Raw genomic sequence first — 21,793 nt, 5'->3', positions numbered from 1 at the left:
TTTCTTCTACTTCTCTAGCTCCAATCTTTGCTCACACATTCCATCCTTCTCTATATTTTGTTTCTTCTCCTCTCTCTACTCTTTTCCCTCTTTGGATAAAAAAAGTTTCTGCTGATAATAAAAGGATTAGTGAACGTCATCCTTAATATTTATAAATTATTTATTTAAATGATTTTATAAGATCATAAAAGTTACTTTCTGCCTCAACCATAAACATATGCTAATTATTCCTACCTTTACTGTTGGAATATAGACAGTAATACAAAACACTGAATTTGCACAAGTGTCTCTTACCTTTTCCAGTTTTTCAGCCACTTTTTCTTTATATTGTTGGAAAGCTTTACTTAGCTCTTCGGCATTATACAGTGCTTCATTCCTTTGTTGTTCAGCTCTAAAATATAAAGAGATAATAAATAAAGTGAAGAATGCTATGCATTTAAATAGTTAAGTTCCAAAGTAATCTTTAATTATACGGAATAATTAGAGAAAAACAAATTTCTCTGTACTAAAAAGGATATTAGGCTTAAAGTATAAAATGAAGAATGTAGATCATACTACAAAAATTTTCTCACTCTATCAATATGAAAAATAAAATATAACACAAAACAATTATAAACATAAATGTTGAAATATATATAAATTCTTATGTGTTGGCAATTCTTTTTCCCTGTCTGGAAAAGACAGATTAGGGAAATAGCCAAGGCTGGATGATAAATTTTCAAAGGTTAGGTATTATAGAATAAGTCTATTATCTAGAATATTAAATACACTCAGTAAATTCTGTGTCCTTTGCAAAGGTCAAACAAATTTCAAACAGGTATTTCAAAAAATGGTAACTTCTATTGATACCAGATATAAAAATCTAGACAACAAAAAAACACAACCACCACCAAGCATTGTTTAAGCCCAACCTTGTTCCCTCATCTCTTAGTTCCTCATGTTTCTCACGATGAAATGAAAATCTGGGGTACAATACATTGAGAATACTTGGTCAATATCACACTCACACCTAAAAATATTTTAATATTTAAACCTAGTCCCATCAAATTCTTTCTAATGTAAGTGAGGTTAATGACCCTCCTCTTATCCAGGGTAAATTATTTATAGTCTGGATCTTAACTCTTAGCCCTTCAGAAATGCACTCTAGCTTCCGTATTTTCATTCTCTCTGTTGGTTATTTCACCCCAAGTATGAACAAGTTCAAGTAAAAGTACTCCTAACTTCCTGAATCTATGTGGTTAAGTATGTCTATTTGACTCCAAGGTTTCAGATAAAGGAAGGCAAGGACAACAAAGGATTTCTCTGAAAATCTGTAAGAATATAATCCATTTCTGAATGTGCACAGGTGCAGTTCAGAGCAAAAGATACCTGTATTTCTCACTTAAACAAACAAAAGCCTTCCCACATATTGTGCTTCCCTCTATCATCCTTCTTTTCAAGCCAGACTTACCTACTTTACACTTATCTACTCTTCCTCACTTCCATTTTTTTAAAAAGTCATGACATATTTCAGACACACAAAAAAGTGTGGATAAATATTACCATGTACTCCCAATCCTGTTTTAATGAATCTTCACTCTTTGTCTGAAAAGGCTACAGAAGACAAGCAAAATGTTGCAAATAAAGTTGAGGTCCGTATGTGTCCGTTTCAAATCCTATTCCCCTGACTTCTTCCACAGGGGTAACCCTAACATGATTTTGTTGTTTTTTATTTTGTACATTCATATGTTAACTATACCCACAAATGGTATATATCATAGTTCATCTATTCTGAGAGGCTCATTGTTTTCACTTTTTGTTGTGTGTGTAGAAATGGGGGTCTTTCTATTTTGTCCAGGTTGATCTTGAATTCCTGGCCTCAAGTAATACTTCCACTTTGGCCTCCCCAAGTGCTTGAATTACTGGAGTAAGCCACTGTGCCCAGCCTGTTTTTGCTTTTGTTTTCAATAGCCACCTGTAGGCACATCATGCTTCCACATTTTTAACATCTCTAAAATTGTTATGTGCTGAGTGCAGTGGTTCATACCTGTATTCCAAACACTTTAGAAGGCCAGGCTAGGAGGATTGCTTGAAGCCAGAAGTTAGAGGGCAGCCTGGGAAACATAGTGAGATCATCTCTACAAAAAGTTAACTGGGCGTGGTGGTGCACACCTGTAGTCCCACTACTCTAGAGGCTGAGGCAGGAGGATCCCTTGAGCCCAGGGGTTTAAGGCTGCAGTGAGCCATGACTGCAATACTGCATTCTAGCCCGGGTGACAGAGTAAGACCCTGTCTCTAAAAAAGTAAAATAAGATAGTTCCAGGCAGGGATCTATAAAGTGCAATAGCAATGGCCAGCTACCTCAAGCTCAACAACAGTGCCAAGGTGCCCATCCTGAGGCTGGGCACCTGCAAGTACCCCTCAGGCCAAGTAACTGAAGCTGTGAAGGTGGCGATCAACATCGGGTACCACCACATTGACTGTGTCCACATGTACCTGAATGAGAATGACACCCACACCTGCCAAGGGTGAGCTAGGTGCAGAATGGCACAGGGTATATGAATGAATGTAGGGTCTGGCCACTGCTCATAGCCAGGCACACCGTCTGTGGCAGTGTGGGCAGCTCCAGGCACCAGCATGGGCTCCAGTTCCCTGTGAGGCTGTGGCTAGACCAGGCATACCATAAGCAGCTTCCATGGCTGACACCAGGGAATGTGGTGGTGTGCGGAAGCTTGGAGACACCAGGACCCACAGAGCCCTAAAGAGCATGTCACAGCCCTGACTCGGGAAGCTCACAGGTCTGGGCTTGCTGAAGGGCTGCAGCTCTTCTCTCCTTCTCTTGTCTCTCTTTGTTGCCTGCAACATGGCAAGCAAGGGGTATGTTTCAGCCATTTTTGTTAACAGCATTTTTAGCCCCACCATTTGGTGGGTTCTGAATTCTTATCCTGCATCCAGGGAGAATGAGGTACACAAACAAATGGAGGATGAGCAAGACAAAGAGAAGCTCTATTGAGTGACAGAACAGCTCAGAGGTGACCCACAGTGGAGAGTTCCTCTGAATGGCCAACCCCACCTCATTCTCATTTGCAGAGATGATCTCACTATGTTTCCCAAGCTGCTCTCTAACTTCTGGCTTCAAGCAATCCTCCTGTCTGTTTCATATTTTTTGTAGAGATGAGGTTTTGCCATGTTGCCCCAGGCTGGTCCTGAACTCATGAGTTCAGGTGATCTGCCCATCTTGGCCCTCACAAAGTGCTAGGATTACAGGTGTTAGCCACCATACCCAGCCTGCTTTCAATTTTTCTGGGTCCTTATGTTTCAGGTAATCTCTTACAAACAGCATAAAGCTAAACAATCTCTCCCTTTACATTGGCTTTTCAATCTATTATGATTAACCTTCTCTACCAAAAAAAATTGTCCCTGCAAAGGTTTTGATCTTTCAAATTCAGAGTGCGTTAATTAATTAGTCCATTTGTGCTGCCAGAACAAATACCATAGTCTGGGTAGTTTATAAAAAACAGAAATGTACCTCACAGTTCTAGAGGCTGGAAAGTCCAAAATCAAGGCACTGACAGGTTGGTAGGGCCTAATCTGTCTGCTTCCAAAATGGTGCCTTGAATGTTACATCCTCCAAGGAGGAGGAACACTATATTCTCACATGACAGGCAAAAAGGGACAAACTCCCTCTGTCAAGCCCTCTTATAATGGCATTAATCCATTCATGAAAGCCAAGTCCTTTTAAATGCCCCACATCCCAACAGTGTTGCATTGGGAATAAGTTTTCAATACAAAAAATTTGGGGGACACATTCAGACCATAGCAGAAAGTCAATATTCATTTTAGTTCTTCAGAAAGCTCCAAGAATCTTCATGTCATACCGCTACCTAAAAATCTCAATTGGCTATTTATGCTCTCCAGGTTAAAATACAAATCCTTTGGTATAACACAAAAAGGCGTTTACAGTCTGGATCCAGCCTATCTTTCTTATCTCATCTCCCACTACACCTATTTACTTATAAAAACATAAAATGACTTAGAGTTCTTCAGCAATGATGCTCTTTTATACTTTTGTGCCTTTGTACATGCTGCCAGAATGTGTCTGTCCCCACTTACTCACTTTGTGAAGCCAAAGTCAATACTTGGCCAGGCACAGTGGCTCACGCCTGTAATCCCAGCACTTTGGGAGGCAATATTGCAAATATTGCTTAGTACAGATTATGACTTTATACTGTATAAAAACTGCTATAATCCTATTTTCTTATAAAATCTTATTAGTTTAAACTCAAAAAATTTAAATCCTTATTAGTTTAAAAGTGAACTGGCCTTCAGAGTTAATGGTTCCTTGGATAGAGCTACCTAGAAGACTTTATCTCAAGATGTAATTTATACAAAATAGGTATTTTTGTACTACCTATATATTTCTAAAGGAAAATTCAACCACACATTCTCATGCATTTTCTTTCTCTATCATATCTATGAGGCAAAATTTTCTTTTAAAGAGTTCATTCAACATTTTATTTAGCTTTATTAGAGGTAATATTAATGTTAGTATTTTAAACTCAGTGTACTGGTTTCTTTCCTTTTTTTTTTTGAGATGGAGTCTCACTCTGTTACCCAGGCTAGAATGCAGTGGCACAGTCTCAGCTAACTGCAATCTCTGCCTCCCCAAGTTCAAGCAATTCTCTGCCTCAGCCTCCTGAGTAGCTGGGATTACAGTAGCCTGCCACCATGCCTGGCTAATTTTTTGTATTTTTAGTAGAGATGGGGTTTCATCATCTTGGCCAGGCTGGTTTTGAATGCCTAACCTCATGATCCACATGCCTTGGCCTCCCAAAGTGCTAGGATTACAGCGTGAGCCACTGCGCCTGGCCCCAGTGTACTGGTTTCAAATAGGTCATAGAACTTAATTTCAGAAAGCAGTATCATTACACTGATAATCATGATCAGTCTTGTAGAAATTAAGATCAATCCAGAATGCTAATAACATAAATTCCACATATAAATATTTTAATGGAAAATTTTAAAAAATTAACAGATTAAAAAAAAAAACATTAAGTTTATTCTACTGCCAAATCTCTAAAATTTTTTTACTTCAAAAATTAACTAGAATTTTATATAGGTAATATATCCTTTTATTCCCTTTCAGAAAAATGTATTTGCTTTAAAACACATACCTTTTTCCTTGTTTGCTTTGTTCAAGTAAGTCCACCTTTAATTTTATACATTCCTCTTTGGACTCCTGCAAACTCCGTTCCTTTTCAATTACCATTTTCTGGCTCTGTTCCAGTTTATTTTCTGCCTCTCTATAAAATAAAGGATACTTTGTTTAAGACTACTAAACAGATTATACCAGGTATGCAAGAATATTAGGAATTATATTTCTTTAAATCAATGAGTTAAGAGAAACAATATACAAAAAAAGATAAAGAAAAAGGCATATTCATCACTTGTTAATAAGGAGTTTTTTTTAAAGAATAAGAGTACTTCCATCAGATGATAAATATATCTGAAGTAATAGCTCATATTATATTTTATAGTCAGACACCAGAAGCATTCCTGTATTGTTCAGAAACTAAATAAAGATGACTGTTATCACCCCCACATCCAACAACTTTTCTGTCAGTTCTACCCACTGCAAAAAGCAAATATGAAAAGGTAATAAGAAATATAAATGCTGGACAAATTTTTTGTCTTTCTTTTTCGTACTCTCCTTTGACTCAGAAACAAAATTTTCTTTATTTGCTAATAATATCATTAGCTAACAATTACAAAATAATTTTTTTATTATACAAAAGCCTCATATACTAGCAATGAACAAAGTAGGAACAATTCACAATTACCAAAAATATAAAATACCTAGGAATAAATTTAAAATAACATGTGTATTACAAAGAAAATTACAAAAGTCTGATGGACGTAAAAGACAACTTTAGTGGGCATCAGAATCACCTGCAGAACTTGTGACACACTTCCCAATTTGGTTAAGTAAGCCTGAGATAAGACATGAAAATTTGCATTTCTAACAGGTTCCCAGGTGATGCTACTACTGCTGGTCCCTTAACTATACTTTCAGAATTACTCAGAGTAATATGTTATTTAACATGCATGTATTTCCCATTGTATTCAAAGCAAAAGAGAATAAATTATAAAGTGCCTGATGGCAAGGGGTGGTGGCTCATGCCTGTAATCCCAACACTTTGGGAGGCTGAGGTAGGAGGACTGCTTGAGGCCAGGGGTTTGAGACCAGCCTGACCAACATAGTGAGACCTTGTGTCTACAAAATAAAAAATTAAAAACTTAGTTGGGCACACTGGTGCATGCCTACAGTCCCAGCTGCTTGGGAGGCTGAGGCAGAAGGATCACTGGAGCCCAGAAGGCTGAGGCTGCAGTGAGCCATATTGCACCACTGCACTTCAGCCTGGGTGACACAGTGAGACCCTATCTGTAAAAATAATAAAAAGTGTCTGACTCCTTTACATTTTATTTCTTGAACTCCCATTGAAACACTGGGTATATGTTGCTATGTAGGTGAAGAAGTGAACCAATTCATATTTGATAAAAGCATGTAAATAGGCATCTCTCCCTAGGCTTTTTTTTAGCTCCTATATACTGCATGCAACCTACAGCCAAGAGGAGTTATGATTGGCTAAAAATAGATTCAACAAGTTCTAAGACAACTAAATACCATTAGGTTACTGTAGATTTATTGGGCATGGGGAACAAGATTTAACAAGATATAACAAAATGTAAAAGTAGAAAATAAAACTTTGAAAGCTATAAAAAGTATATTTACCTCAAAACTTTATCTTGAGCTGAAACTTCTGCTTCCAAATTTATAATCTGTTCTTCTAAGATTGGGACACTGGCAGCCTGCTGTTGAGCAAATTCAAGCATAGAAATCTAAAACATAAAAACAACTTTTATAGTATTTTCAGAAAATAAATTAACCTACTTGGTCCTTAGTTTTTTTCCTGTCAGATGAGGGGGTTCAATAGAACTGCCAGACCATTGGTCAAATGTAAAGCTTCCCATCTATTCCTTTGATCAACATTTACATGGGCATGGGCATGTCATCATTATAAGTCAGCCTTGGCATGTAAACTCCTGGCATTACCTTCAACTTATAACTGAAAAGTGATTTGGGGGAGAAAACAGAATCTCTACTGATAAGCATCTAGCAAGATTAATTTTATATAAATTAGAAAATTAAATATAAAACATCAAATTATAAAAAAATTATAAAATATTTATAGAAGTTTTAAAAACCTAATTACAGAATATATGCTTACTAGAAAAAAATCTAAATACAGAAAATAATCTGTATTTATAAATAATTTATAAATAATCCTACAATCTGTATTATAGATTGTAGGATTACAATCTATAATCTGAATCTCCTCCAGGGGCAGGAGAATCAACTACCATAAAAGGGTGGGAAACCACAATCTAAATGGTATGGAAGAGAGCATCAATAAGATAACTATCACTGAAAAATAAATTTAGAACATGAAGGCACAAGGTACTGTAGAGGTCAGAAGTGAGGACCTGATGAGAAACCAGGGATACAGTTCAAAGTCTCTGCAAATAACAGTCATCCTTTTTCCCACTCCCAGAACACCAATAGCAAGGTGTTGGCATACTAGAAAAGAGGCAGAAAGTTTATTATCAGAAGAAACTGAACAGAAGCTTCAGACTGTGGGACACTAAGAATAATAAGCAGGTATGAAGTACAGCTGTAAAAAGGTAATATAAAACCATCAGCCCCACGTTACTACTCCATTTCATTTTGGGTTATCCAACATGTGAGAAATTAAAGGATTCTTTGCTGGAGAAACTCAATAGCTAAAACAAACAAACAAACCAACCCACAAAAGTCTCTTTCCATGCTGATGGCGCTCCCTCAACATGGTGAACATTCCTAACACCTGCTGGACTTTCTGTAAGAAGGCTGGCAAGCACCAACACCAACCCCACAAAATGACACATACAAGAAGGGCAAGGATTCTCTGTATGCCCAGGGAAAGCGGTGATATGATAGAAAGCAGAGTGGCTACGATGGCCGGACTAAGCTGATTTTCCAGGAAAAGGCAAAAACTACAAAGAAGATTATGCTAAGGCTTGAGTGCATTGAGTCCAACCATGGATCTAAGAGAATACTGGCTAATTAAAAGATGCAAGCATTCTGAACTGGGAGGAGATAAGAGCAGAAAGGGCCAAGTGACCCAGTTCTAAGTGTCATCTTTTGTTTTATTATAAAGACAATAAAATCTTCAGTTTGTGTTAAAAGAATTATGATGTATCAGAAGGTTTCAAGTGTTGTCTTATCCCATTTGCCATGTATTTCCTTTTCATACTAGATTCAGGAAAAAAAAAATTAAATTTTTTTTTAAAAAAAAAAAAAAAAAAGGAAAAGAAAAACACCTCATACTGATATTGGTTGGGAGCTGGCAGGTGTTTCCCTACAAAAGAACCATCTCTCTAACCATCACCACAAATAAAGTCCACTGGACAACAAACCACCAATCTGAATTTAAATGCCTTTCTCTTAAATATGAATAGCTAAAATACTAACATCTAAAAAAAGCTTCGAATGTGAAAGTCAGAGGCCCAAACAAAAGAAAAATGAAAGGAAAGCAAACATGGGGAAAAAAAAATCATTAAATCTTCAGAGTGCTAAGAGAGAATACTATATTAGTATGTTATGAAATACAAAACCACCAGAACAAAAAATTTAGAAAGCGAAAAAACTTTAGAAAGCGAAAAAAGACAGCCTAAATAAAAGATTCAATAGAAGTGCAAAAAATAATATCGAGACTACCTCCTAAATAAAAATCACAGGGCCAGGCGCAGTAGCCCAATTCTGTAATCCCAGCACTTTGGGAGGCCGAGGTTGGGTGAATTGCTTGAGTCCAGGAGGTCAAAACCAGCCTGGGCAACATGGCAAAATTCCATCTCTACAAAAAGACAATACAAAATCTAGCCAGGAGTGGTGGCATGTGCCTGTACTCCCAGCTACTTGGGAGGTTAAGGTGGGAGAGTCACTTGAGCCAAGGAGGCCAAGGTTGCAGTGAGCTGTGATAGCACCATTGCACTCCAGCCAGGGTGACAGGGCAAGACCTTGTCTCAAAAAATGAAAAAACAGGCCAGGCACAGTGGCTCATGCCTATAATTCCAGCACTTCGAGAGGCTGAGGAGGGCAGAACATGAGGTCAGGAGATCGAGACAATTCTGGCCAACATGGTGAAACTTCGTCTCTACTAAAAATACAAAAAACTGGCCAGTCGTGGTGACACATGCCTGTAATCCCAGCTACTTGGGAGGTCGGGGCAGGAGAATCACTTGAACTTGGGAGGCGGAATTTGCAGTGAGCCAAGATTGCGCCACTACACTCCAGCCTGGGCGGCAGACAGAGCAAGACTCCGTCTCAAAAAAATAAAAATAAAAAAACAAACAAAAAACCAAGGCTTATATTCAAAAGACAGGTAATAAATGCTTGCAAGAACGTGGAGAAAAGAGAACCTTCATACACTATTGTTGGGAATGTAAATTAGTACAACCATTATGGAGAACAGTTTGGAGGTTCCTCAAGAAACTAAAAATACAGCTACCATATGATCCAAAAATCCCACTGGTGGGCATATACTCAAAAGAAAGGAAATCAGTATATTGAAAAGATATCTGCACTTCCATGTTTGTTGCAGCACTGTTCAATAGCCAAGATTTAGAAGCAACCTAAGTGTTCATCATAGATGAACGGATAAAGAAAATGTGGTAATTATATACAACGGAGTACTATTTAGTCAGAAGAAGAATCAGTCATCTGTAACAACATATATGGAACTGAAGATCATTATAGTAAGTGAAATAAGTCAGGCACTGATTTCAAATATCAAAAGACAAATATCACATGTTCTCACTTATTTGTGGGATCTGAAAATCAAAACAATTGAACTCATGGACACAGAGAGTAGAAGGATGGTTACCAGAGGCTGGGAAGTGCAGTTGTCAGCATGGGGGTGGGTGAGGATGGTTAATGGGTAAAAGAAATAGAAAGAATGAGTAAGAACTGCTATTTGATAGCACAAAAGGGTGACTATAGTCAATAATAGCTTAATTGTACATTTTAAAATAACTAAAAGAGTATAACTGGTTTGTTTATAACACAAAGGATAAATGCCTGAGAAGATGAAAACTCCATTCTCCATGATGTGATTATTATGCTGCATGATTGTATCAAAACATCTAATGCACTCCAAAAATATATACACCTACTATGTACCCACAAAAATTAAATATAAAAATTAAGAAACAGAAAAATTTCCAGAACCAGAGGATACAAGTTGCCAGCCTGAAAGGGCTCTCAAATACCCAATTGAGTAATAAGGGCCTATTCAAAGACACATTGTTGTATAGTTTTAAAACTCTGGACTGGGAAGATCCTAAAACTACCAGAAAGTAAAAAACAAACAAATGGGGGGAAAAAAGGAGATTACATGCTAAGGAAAGTAATTCACAATGGCAACAGACTTTTCAAGGCAGCACTAGAGGACAGAAGCGAGTAATGCTCTAAAAATTCTGACATTAAATAATTTTCAAACTGGAATTTAATCATGAATAAGGAAGAAATTAAGACATTTTCAGACAGGCAAGGAAGTAACTAGAAGATATGCTCCAAATACAAAAAAAAAACTAGACGATAACAAAACATGGAATTCAGGAAACAGTAGATCCAACCTAGAAGAACACCAAATAGAAGTCCCAGGATGGCAGCTGGACGGCACAAGAACAGGGCAAAAAGCTCAGAAAGAGCAGGATACCAGGCTCCCAAAGAGTAGGTACAACCATTGCCAGAGGTAAGTTACGAATATATTGATTGATTTCTGCAAGAGTCTCAATAGTGGGCATATATGTAACATCAAAAGCTCATACATGGACTGAAAAAGGTGGCTTCCCTAAAAAATAAACAACTTAGAAAATGCTGAGCTGGGAAGTACAATGCTAGTATCTTACTTCCTTGCATAACCATTGGTGTGTTTATCTCCTAAAAAGAAAGGTTCAAAATCCTATTAGTTCAGTGGTTATTAAATTATCTTTATGTCTCTTTTCTTACTTTAAATTGTTAAGCAATCATGACTTTAAAAAGAGAGATTATCTATAGTTGCAGAAAAATTTTTAAAATAAGCAGAAAAAATGAACAGACGAATCACAAAGAAATCTAAATGGCAAACAAATATACTGAAAAGGTAACTCTCACAAGAAATCAAGAAAAACAGTATGTTTACTTCAAAGTGACCAAAAAAAGAGGAGGAGCCAAATGTAAATGCTTGAAAAACATTATTACCCTAAAATTTGGTCATTCTGCCTCTGGAAATCTACCCTAGAAATAATCTTCAACATCGAAGAAGTTTTATGTTCATTGCTGATTTTTTTTCCCCTATGCTGAAATAATCCCTAATAGCATTTTGCTTTGTTTGAAAAAACAGAAAAGAAAAATACAGTCTTCCCATAACTCCGCTATTTAAAACTGCATATAATGTATGTATATAATACTTATAAACGTAAATAGTGAAAGCCTCACTCCAACCTTCCAATCTCTCGGAATTATCGAGCGTGAAGCATAGTTTTTAAACTTAACATATCACATGTATATATATTTACATATAAACATACACACAGAAACATGTACACTTCTTATAAAGAGGAAAACTAAGATTATTATACATGTGTGTAATGCTCTGTAATGTTTTTTCTGCCACTAAATATATTAGGTAATAGTTTCTCGTGCTGACTACAGACAGACACTGTTTTAAGTAACTTCATACATTATATCATTTAAACCTCATAATGCGCCATATAAGTCAAACAACTTTGCGTCTTAGTACTAGTATATTTACCTCATTTTTTTTTTTAAAGGCTTTGTTGCAATCTATTTTATGGGTATACCATAATTTACCATATTTCCATTATTGGCCATTTTGGTTTCTTCTAATTTTTTGTGTAACACCAATTATTTACTACAAAAATAGGAAACCACTGAAATATGGGAATTATTAACTAAGTTATGGTATAATCACATGAAATATAATGCTACCATTAAAAAATGATCAATCAGGCCGGGCGTGGTGGCTCAAGCCTGTAATCCCAGCACTTTGGGAGGCCGAGGCGGGTGGATCACGAGGTCAAGAGATCGAGACCATCCTGGTCAACACGGTGAAACCCCGTCTCTACTAAAAATACAAAAACATTAGCTGGGCATGGTGGTGCGTGCCTGTAATCCCAGCTACTGAGGAGGTTGAGGCAGGAGAATTGCCCGAACCCGGGAGGCGGAGGTTGCGGTGAGCCAAGATCGCGCCATTGCACTCCAGCCTGGGTAACAAGAGTGAAACTCTGTAAAAAAAAAAAAAAAAAAAAAAAAAAAAAAAAAAAAAAAAAAAAAAAAAAAAAAAAAAAAAAAAAAAAAAAAAAAAAAAAAAGATCAATAGAAAAGCTATGTAAATGCATCAGAAAATGCATAGACAATACATGAAGTAAAAAACAGAAAAAAACAAAACTAGTTAAAATAGTCTGGATTCAACTATGTATTAAACCAGTAAAGTGGTTTCTAGATGGTGGAAACTCTGGGTGATCTTTCCTCCTCTTTTTTCCACTTTTAAAGTTCCCAACAATGACAATGTGTTATTTTAAAAGGAAAGATAAATAAGTTATAATTCCTTTGATTATAAAAATTAAAACCACACAAATTGATAATCTTAACACCTTAAGAAACTGACTTATCTAAATGCAAAAACTGTAAAGTTCCCTTCAATCATTTTCGGATATAATTCAATACAAAATCAATTTTATAACATGTTGATAATATAGTATCATAATAAAAATTACTTCACATAACACATTAAGGCAATATGGCAATACAAGGAATATTTTTCCAATTATAAATCTTAAAATAACAACTATTTTCTGTTGGCAAGTTAATCATTTCAAGATACATACTTTTGCTCTTGACTGTGTTAATTCAAAGTGGATAGATTCCATTTTAGTCATTAAGGAATGGTTCTGTGTGACCAAACAAGCATTCTGTTGCCTAAGTTTATTTAACTTCTCTCGAAGGCTTTTAATCTCCTGATCCACAGGGCTGGAAGACAAAAACATCTGAAAACATGAAAAAGAACAAATACATGTTCAATTATTTCAATTAAAGGTTACATGTAACTAATGGAAAATTATGAGCAATTATTAATAAAATGATTAAACACCTCAGAAAATGAGTTAAAATACTTAGTATTGACAAGGATATGTGTGACAATCAACACTCTCCTCCACTGCTGGTGGAAGTATATACAAGTATAATGTGGAAAACCATGGTACACTTTAAGACACTGGCTGGTATTATCCAGCAAAGTTGAATATGCTAAGAACCAATAATATCATCCCTAGATATGAACCTAATAAACTTTTGTACTTTTATGCCTGAATATATAAAAATATTCACAGCTACACTGCCCATAAGAGATAATAAATGGGAAGAACCCAAATGTCCACCAACAATAAAATGGATAATAGGTAAAATATTTTATCTGTATACTTTTTTTTTTTAATTTTAATTTTTTCACTCTTGTTGCCCAGGCTGGATTGCAATGGCACGATCTCAGCTCACCACAACCTCTGCCTCCCAGGTTCAAGTGATTCTCCTGCCTCAGCCCCACGAGTAGCTGGGATTACAGACATGTGCCACCGTGTCCGGCTAATTTTGTATTTTTTAGTAGAGATGGGGTTTCTCCATGTTGGTCATGCTGGTCTCGAGCTCCCAACCTCAGGCAGGCGTAATCTGCCTGCCTCGGCCTCCCAAAGTGCTGGAATTACAGGCATGAGCCACTGCGCCCGGCACATATTTTTATTATACTCTTTTCATACATATTTTACAATAAATTTAATTTTCAAGAGGATTGTGATTTTCAAAGTTTCTTTTAATTAACTTTATTTTGAGTCATTTATTTATGTAATTTGAAATTCAAAACTATATAAAGTATACACAGAAGTCTCTTCCCATCACATTAGCTACAACATTCTGCACCTTGCGTTTTTTAATTTGAATATACACTGGCAATCTCTCAATAATCAATACATTGAGAAACTCCTTTTTTTCCCCCCTCAACTGCATAGCTTTTATTGCATGACTAAACCATCAGTTTATTCAACTAACCCCCTATTACTGGATACCTGAGCCATTTCTAATCTTTTGATATGATAAACAATGCCTAATTTTGTATCCTGCAGGTGTATCTATAGTATCGTTTTCCAGAAATGGGAGTTTCAAGTCAAGGTAAACGTATTTGTAATTTTGAAAAATACTGCCAAATATATCTCCATTGGGGTTATATCACTGTGCCTTCACACTAGGCAATGTACACCTACCCAGGATCACTAATAAAATAACCTATCAAACATCTGTATGTTTAATAATTTGACAGGCAAGAACTGGTATTTACGTATAGTTTCATTTTGAATTTATCTTATTATGAGTGAGACTGGACACCTTTTCATTAGTTTGGATATCATTTTTATTTTCTTTTCCATTCATGTCTTTTGCCTATTAGGTTATTGATCTTTTTGTTCTCAGTTTCTACGAGCCCTTTACACACTAGATTAGCCTTTCGTCTTTGACAGGCATTACCCTTATTGTTTTCCCAATTGAGGCACATATGCAATAAGAACGATCAGCAATTTGAATGAGGACATAGATCAAATTTCTTAGAATTACAGACTATGTAAACATGGAATTTGAATCTGTTTTCTAAAATGTAGGTTCAGACAGCTTAATTAAGTAGCTTCCTTACAAAAAGGAAAGCTCTTAATGGTTGGCTTTCTGAAGTGGAAAGAGCAAATATGTATCCAAAAAGATTATGCCATGTATCTGCAACCATATCTGTGTATATACATGCAGGGAGTGGGGGAATAAAGAATAGGGAGAGTGCAAAAGGCGATAAAAGGGTTGAGTGAGGAAGAGGGATAAATGCAGAGAGATAAACATATGATAGAAAAAGAAAAAAGGAGAGAGTTCCAGACCAAGCAAAGGTCTCTAACATCATTGACAAAATATAAAGATAATGAAGGGAGAATAGTGCCATGCTATCCATAGTACTTGATCCAAGCTAAATGGTGGGTATACCTTAACTACTTAATAAATAATTGATTACCTGTTACTTACAAGATGTAGTGTTAAAATCAAGGGGATTATAATTTACTTGAGAAAGGAAGACATTTAACTGCAAAAAGGTAATAAATAAGTTTAAAAGTAGAGTAATACACTAAGAATTATCAAACCATGAATAAGGTATTTGAAAAAAAACTGAAAGAAAAATATTTTAAGTAGACAGACCTAAAACCAAAACTACTTTGAACTAGATAGGTCTAAAAACAATAACCTTATCTCTTGGCTTTTTTTGAAAATCAGTGCTGCTACCAGATATTTTACAAACGTTTTCGTAAGGTGAATAATTCAAAAGTCCAGGGTGGCTAGGCTGAACATCCAAAATGAGCTTTTCAGACCTTGAGGGATTAGGGGCATAATCGGAATTTTCACTTGGACTAACACTAGAGAAAAAAGAAAAAACATATTTCAGTTCTTGGGTAGTTCATTCACTATAAATTGCTATACATTAAATAAGAAAATAGAAAGAAAACCTTAAATGCTGCTAAGCAGTTCACAGTTATGAATGTAAGGCAATGTTTCCACTAAATTTTAAATATATCATAATTACTTTTAAATTAGCAATCTATATATTTCTAGAGCCTCTATGCTAAGATTACTTAGGATTCAAAAAAGTCATAATAATAAAAAATTAATAAAGCTCAAAATATATATTTTATACTGAGTTCTAATACACTGAAAGTGTTAATATGTAAATGCTTCTCTAATATTCCTATTTTTCCCTAAACTGAAAGTTACATTAAAAAGTACAAGAAAATTATTTCTTATTATTCCAGAGGCACATTAGAGACAATATATAATAATGAAATTCACACATTTTATATTTATATATTTAAGGCACACTGAATTCTATAACTGATTTTACCTACTTACCTGGATAACTCTTCCCCTAAACTCTTCAAACTCCATTCTGTTATCTTCAGTTCATGTCTTAAGGAAGCAACATTTGCAAGCAAACTTTCTTCTTCATTGTCTTTATTATAGTAGTCTGATGAACTAGATTCCATTTCTTAAAAAAAGAAATGAATTTTTTGGTACTTTGCATGAAAGTTTCAGTCAAAATACTCACATGAATAGAATTTAACTCATTAGTTTTCTATTTCAAATGTCAAATCTTTCATGGCGGTTAAAAACAAAACAAAAAAGCAATAATAATGAATTTGTCTATAGTGTAAAGCTACAAAGAAAAGTTCAGTACAATTTCAATGAATGAACTTTCCATTTTCGCTAGTGTCTAGTTATTACAGTTCCCCTTTTCTAAGCATACCTGATCTTCCTAACAATTGTTTAAGTATTTTTATTCCATATTAAGGAAACTAAGAATCAGACAAAGTCACACAAACTGTAAATGGTGAAACCAAGATTTGAATCCAAGTCATTAGGATGCAAAGACCATTTAATTTTGTCGCATTGTAGCTTTATTACTTATTACATATCAATTTCAATATGAGGTGTTTGAACTTTCATAATCAGGTTACAAGCACTGGACATCTGATAAAATGGTATCATTATAGTCATTCATATTTTCTTAGAAGGGAATTTATTACCAGATAAAAGTTATCTCCTCCTCCTAGGCCCCATAGTTATAAAATTTAAAAAACACACATTTACAAGTCACAACCACAGAGATCAAAATAACATTGCCAGGTCAACTCATAGAAATAAATGAAGTAAAGCTTTTGTTTCTTCAGTGGATGAGTATCTCTAGGTTTGTGACACTACTAAATTTCTTTGCATATAAAAAATCATAAAGCATCACAATACATACTGTAATACAATAAAAAACTAAAGCTTTATAATTGCCACTACTCCTGTAGAGCTTTATGAGCAATCTTAAAATTACATTCCTCTTTGAGATCCCATTTACCTTTTTCATTGTAGCATCTCTTTCATTGCCCTTCTTATAATTCACATCCCATCCCAAATTCCAAAAGGTTAGGAGTTACGTGCTTTACGTTCAGGACTTCAATGTACTTAGAGAAGCTCAATATTTTGAATGAATTAATGAATACTAAACTGTCCTTCCTTTCCTCATCCAGCTAGAATAGTATGCTACATTTATTCCCCACTCAAAAATTCTAAGAGGTAGGGAGGCAGATTAAAAAGCAAACTCTCACCTTACGGGAAGAAAGTGGCAGGAAGTTAAATGAAATACTATGTCATCTCAATAGACAAACTGATCCTCTTTCCCATTTTGTTTCCACAAATTTGCTTCTGCTTAAGTGAGAAGACACTCTCAGACAAGTCAACAAATCAGGTCCGCATCCTGCCTTATCTATTCAACATCTCTAGCTCTCTGAAGGATGGTGAAGGAGAAAAGGGTAGAGAAAATTGGGCAAATCCTAAAATGCGATTCGGTATGGTGGGTCTCGGCTCACTGCAACCTCTGCCTCCCGGGTTCAAGCAATTCTCTGCCTCTGCCTCACGAGTAGCTGGGATTACAGGGGCCCGCCACCACGCCTGGCCCTGTATATTTCATCTTAAATCAGGTTTTAGTTCAACATCTGTGTATTTTCGTGTAAGAAATAACTCTCAAGTCAGGTGCGGTGGTTCACACCTATAATCCCTGCACTTTGGGAGGCCAAGGTGGGTAGATCACAAGGTCAGGAGTTAAAGACCATCCTAACATGGTGAAACCCCATCTCTACTTAAAAAAAAAAAAATGCAAAAATTAGCCAGGCGTGGTGGGGCGCGCTTGTAATCCCAGCTACTCGGAAGACTGAGGCGGAAGAATCACTTGAACTGGACAGCGGAGGAGGCTGCAGTGAGCCGAGATTGCGCCACTGCACTCCAACCTGGTGTCAGAGCAAGACTCCATCTCCAAAAAAAAAAAGAAAAAAAGAAAGAAAAGAAATAACTCCCTAACTTTTCTGCAGTAGCAATGAATATATTGGATACTAAAATGTTTTCATTTTCCTAGTGGGTCATTTACTGTCAAATGATTGCCCTTCACTTCAGTTTACAGTAGTTACCCAAAAAAGGCTATCTTCACTGACTGTGCATACCTAGAAAAGCACATCATCCTACTCACGGACCCTGACAACATCATCCTTCGGCCCTTATTAACAATGTGTTTGCAGGTTTGCACATGCACACCCATCAAACGAAGGACAAGTGTTCTTTTATACCCTTTGTATGTGATACAATGGGCTGTAGTCAAAAAATATTCGTCATTCTGGAAAGAGGTCATAACTTTATAAGGTAGTTTCTTGTCTCAAGATCGCTTAATTTGACACAGCTACATTCGACTGAAAGAAAAGGGGGCGTGGAATAGGGGGCGAAATTACATCTTCCTTTTTTTTTTTTTTAATTTCTAGAGAGACAGCTGATCCTACATTTGACTGAAAGAAGAAAGGACGGGGAGTCGGGAGCAGACGTGACATCTTCGCTTTCTTTTTTTTTTTTAATTTACAGAGACAAGAGTCAGGCCACGTTGCCCAGGCTGGCCTCGAACTCCTGGGTTCAAGCAATTTTCCTGTCTCGGCCTCCCAAAGTGTTGATATAACAGGTGTGAGCCACTGCACCTCCTATTTTTCATCAAATAAGATACAACCGTTCAAAGTAGCATGCTCAGCAAGCGCGAGGACCAGCCCCGGCGCATCCAAGGTGTTGGGAGGGAAAGGAACAAAACTCCCCCAGGTAAGCCGGCTTCCCCCCCGCCAAGAGGCAGTCGCTCACCACCCAAGTCGTAGCTGGGGAGAGATCCCCGGACGACGGCGCGCTTCGCACTCGAGTCTGCGTTAGGAAGCCTCGGACCCTCTCCTGGGCCCCTGAGCATGGAAGCCTCAGACACTACTCGGAGATTCACAGAACCGCAGCAGCACGAAGTTCGAACGGTCGCGGGAGCCGTTGGGACGCGCCTACTCGGCCGCTGCCCCGCCCCGGCGCAGACTGCGTGTGGCGCCGCCGGAGGCGCAGGGCTTGCCGGGAATCGTGGTCGGCGGGCGCGTCGGAGCCAGCTAGCCGAGCCCGCTCGGTACTACATTTCCCACAATTACTGCCATAATGCCCATTGGTGTGGGGGGAAGCCATGGGAACCGGAGGCCGTCAGGGGGAGAGGCGGGCGGTGCTCACGCCTGGCTAGAGGGAGCAGAGACTAAGGAGGTGGCGGAACAGGACTGTCGGCCCCGCCCTAAGTCCCTACCCTTCGGAGGACTGCGCTTCTTTTTCGGAAGGAGTGTTCGCCGCAGCCGCCGCCACCTGGAGTTTCTTCAGACTCCAGGTTTCCCTGTCAACCACGAGGTGTCCAAAGAGGAAACGTGGAGCCGAGACAACAGTACCCCACGCCTCTTTGAGCCCGAGATCGCCCCAGCAGGGATGGGCGACAGGATCTGGCTGTCCTTCCCCGTGCTCCTTCTGGCCGCTCTGCCTCCGGAGCTGCTGCCTGGGGCGGCAGGTTTCACACCTTCCCTCGACAGCGACTTCACCTTTACCCTTCCCGCCGGCCAGAAAGAGTGTTTCTATCAGCCCATGCCCCTGAAGGCCTCGCTGGAGATCGAGTACCAAGTAAGTGCGGAGGATGAACCAGCCTCCTTCCTTTAACCCAGCTGCACTGCATTGTCGCCTCTCACCCTTTTAGAAACTTCTGGTGGACTGCCCGGGTGGTGAAGAAGCCAGGGCCGTCTGGGAAGCCGGCCAGCCCCGCGCAGGCGCGCGAGGCGAGGCGAGGCGAGGCTCTCGGTAGGGCCGGGAACCCAGAACTTAGGCTGGACCTGGAATTGACGACTACCCGCCTTCTCCTCTTTCCTCCGGTCGGAAAGAGGCCAGAACTGGTGATGTCCGTGGCCTTTCTCTTTGTTTCCTAATTCGCCCATCGCTTTTCTTAGCCACTACACGCTCCGATACTGAGAATTTGACAATGCAGAACTGATACACGTTCTCCTTCATCATTGGACCGGGTGATGATACTTGTTTGAATCACCCCCACTCCTTTCACACAGTTCCGGTTACAAATCTTGACTGTCTTTGCTTCGGTTAAGGGTTTTTGAATTATGATCGTGTAATTATCACTAAGCCGGATTTTGAAATTTTTTGGAAGAGGCTGTTGCTATATTTAATGATACATTTCCGTTTAAGCTATATATCCATTATTTTCAAAAGATCAAATCGCATATTAAAACTTTATAACCTTTCTCTTCATTGAGCATTGTAAGCATTTGCCCGTGTCATTGTTTTCTTTTTAGTATCTGCATGATATTCTTTCTGGGAATTACCTTATTTTATGTAGTCATGCTAGTAGGGGTAATTTCTTAGAAGAAATCTTGTTCGTTCCACACAACAAATTTCGATGTTTTCAGGTAGCAGTAAAAAAAAAAAAAAAAAAGCATTGATGTGTTTCATCTTTCAGTTTTTTAGAAGTTAATTATAATCAAATGTTAATTTTTTAAGTTGATGTCGGGGAATTTTTTTTTAAATACCAGGTACCCTCACATACAGAGCAAAATAAAAAGTTGTAGAATTTTTATCTGATGGAATTTTTATCCGATGGAACTTCAGGATTAAGTTGTATATAGATACATAAGATAAACACAGAGAATAAAATATGTAAGATCACATAGTGAGCAAAACTGAGGCTAAAACTCAGTGTTTCTTGATTTCCAGTAAAGTTCAAAAGTTCAACTTTTACTGAACATTAACAAGTGCCAGGAGGGGTGGGAGACAGAAAGGAGTAGTGTACTAAAAGAGAAAGAAAGAGTTCCTCTTTTCAAAGAGCTTAATAAGAGTTTAAACTTTACCTGACTCATAAACAGGTGATTTCAATAAAGGATGGCGAAGTACCAGTAGAGGACGGTAACTTCTAAGGGTTTCAGAAGAGGATTCTTGGAGAAAATAAAATTTAATCCAGAAAGATAATTAAGTGAGACAAAAATGCAAGGAACAAGGGGCATTTCAGAAAAGGGAACAAAAAGACACATAGTTTGTAAAATACATATTTTAAGTGGGAATGGTTAGTGTGTAGTGGACACTACAAGTACTGAGGTTTTATTACACTTTAAGACATATAAAGTCTAGGTGGCAAGTAGCAGAAAAGGACACCAGAGAGGCCAGAAGGCTGGGATCATGAAGCATGAATCATAGACTTGTTTGCCATGCTGAGTAGGTTTCCCCTAATTTTGTACAAGTCCAGGTCACTGGATGCAGGGTGGAAAATGGATTTAAGGAGAGCAAAATTAGAGTCAAGGAAACCAACCAGAGGGCTAGTGAAATGGTCTAGATAAGAAAACAATTTGTGTTAATTAAAAAATCTTCAGTATTTACCTACAATTAGGGAGGATCTATTTTAACTACTGACGTCTTACAGTTAAGAACACCAGCTCTTCACCTTAGCCTGGATTCAAATCTTGACTCTGCCCACTTAAAACTTGGGTGATCTTCTCACTTGTAAGATGGAGATAATAATTGTAACTACCTCATCGAGTTGATTTGAAAAAACATGAGTTAATAAATGCTCATATTCAATGCAAAGTGGTCTATTTAAAAATGTTCGTAGAGGCCGGGCGCGGTGGCTCAAGCCTGTAATCCCAGCACTTTGGGAGGCCGAGGCGGGTGGATCACAAGGTCAAGAGATCGAGACCATCCTGGTCAACATGGTGAAACCCCGTCTCT

General features: G+C 37.7%; 2 protein-coding genes across 10 annotated transcripts in view; one reads left to right on the top strand and one right to left on the bottom strand.

The window, feature by feature from the left end:
* The window catches only part of CCDC18 (coiled-coil domain containing 18), a 100,543-nt gene extending 81,464 nt beyond the window's left edge, over window positions 1–19,079 (bottom strand). For 3 of the 9 annotated variants that reach the window (XM_017544187.1, XM_017544181.1, XM_037744154.1), the window contains exons 1-6: window positions 16,061–16,196; window positions 15,456–15,570; window positions 12,970–13,128; window positions 6,773–6,879; window positions 5,154–5,282; window positions 295–391 (exon numbers count right to left, since the gene is read on the bottom strand). In XM_017544187.1, the coding sequence (XP_017399676.1) occupies window positions 295–391; window positions 5,154–5,282; window positions 6,773–6,879; window positions 12,970–13,128; window positions 15,456–15,570; window positions 16,061–16,194 (741 nt within the window). In that variant the 5' untranslated portion in view covers window positions 16,195–16,196. Of the gene's footprint in view, window positions 1–294; window positions 392–5,153; window positions 5,283–6,772; window positions 6,880–12,969; window positions 13,129–15,455; window positions 15,571–16,060; window positions 16,197–17,304; window positions 17,484–18,865 lie in introns of those variants that run through there. The other 6 variants (XM_037744155.1, XM_017544183.1, XM_017544185.2 and 3 more) reach the window with 6 other exon arrangements.
* TMED5 (transmembrane p24 trafficking protein 5) overlaps window positions 19,059–21,793 on the top strand; it is a 25,144-nt gene continuing 22,409 nt past the window's right edge. The window contains exon 1 of the mRNA XM_017544189.2: window positions 19,059–19,693. Within this exon, the coding sequence (XP_017399678.1) occupies window positions 19,193–19,693 (501 nt within the window). The 5' untranslated portion in view covers window positions 19,059–19,192. The remainder of the gene's footprint in view (window positions 19,694–21,793) is intronic.

Source organism: Cebus imitator, unplaced genomic scaffold (assembly GCF_001604975.1).
Source record: "Cebus imitator isolate Cc_AM_T3 unplaced genomic scaffold, Cebus_imitator-1.0 Scaffold166, whole genome shotgun sequence".
Classification (NCBI taxonomy): Eukaryota; Metazoa; Chordata; class Mammalia; order Primates; family Cebidae; genus Cebus; species Cebus imitator.
Note: the sequence above shows the minus strand (reverse complement) of the source record. Positions and strands in the feature narration are given on the sequence as shown.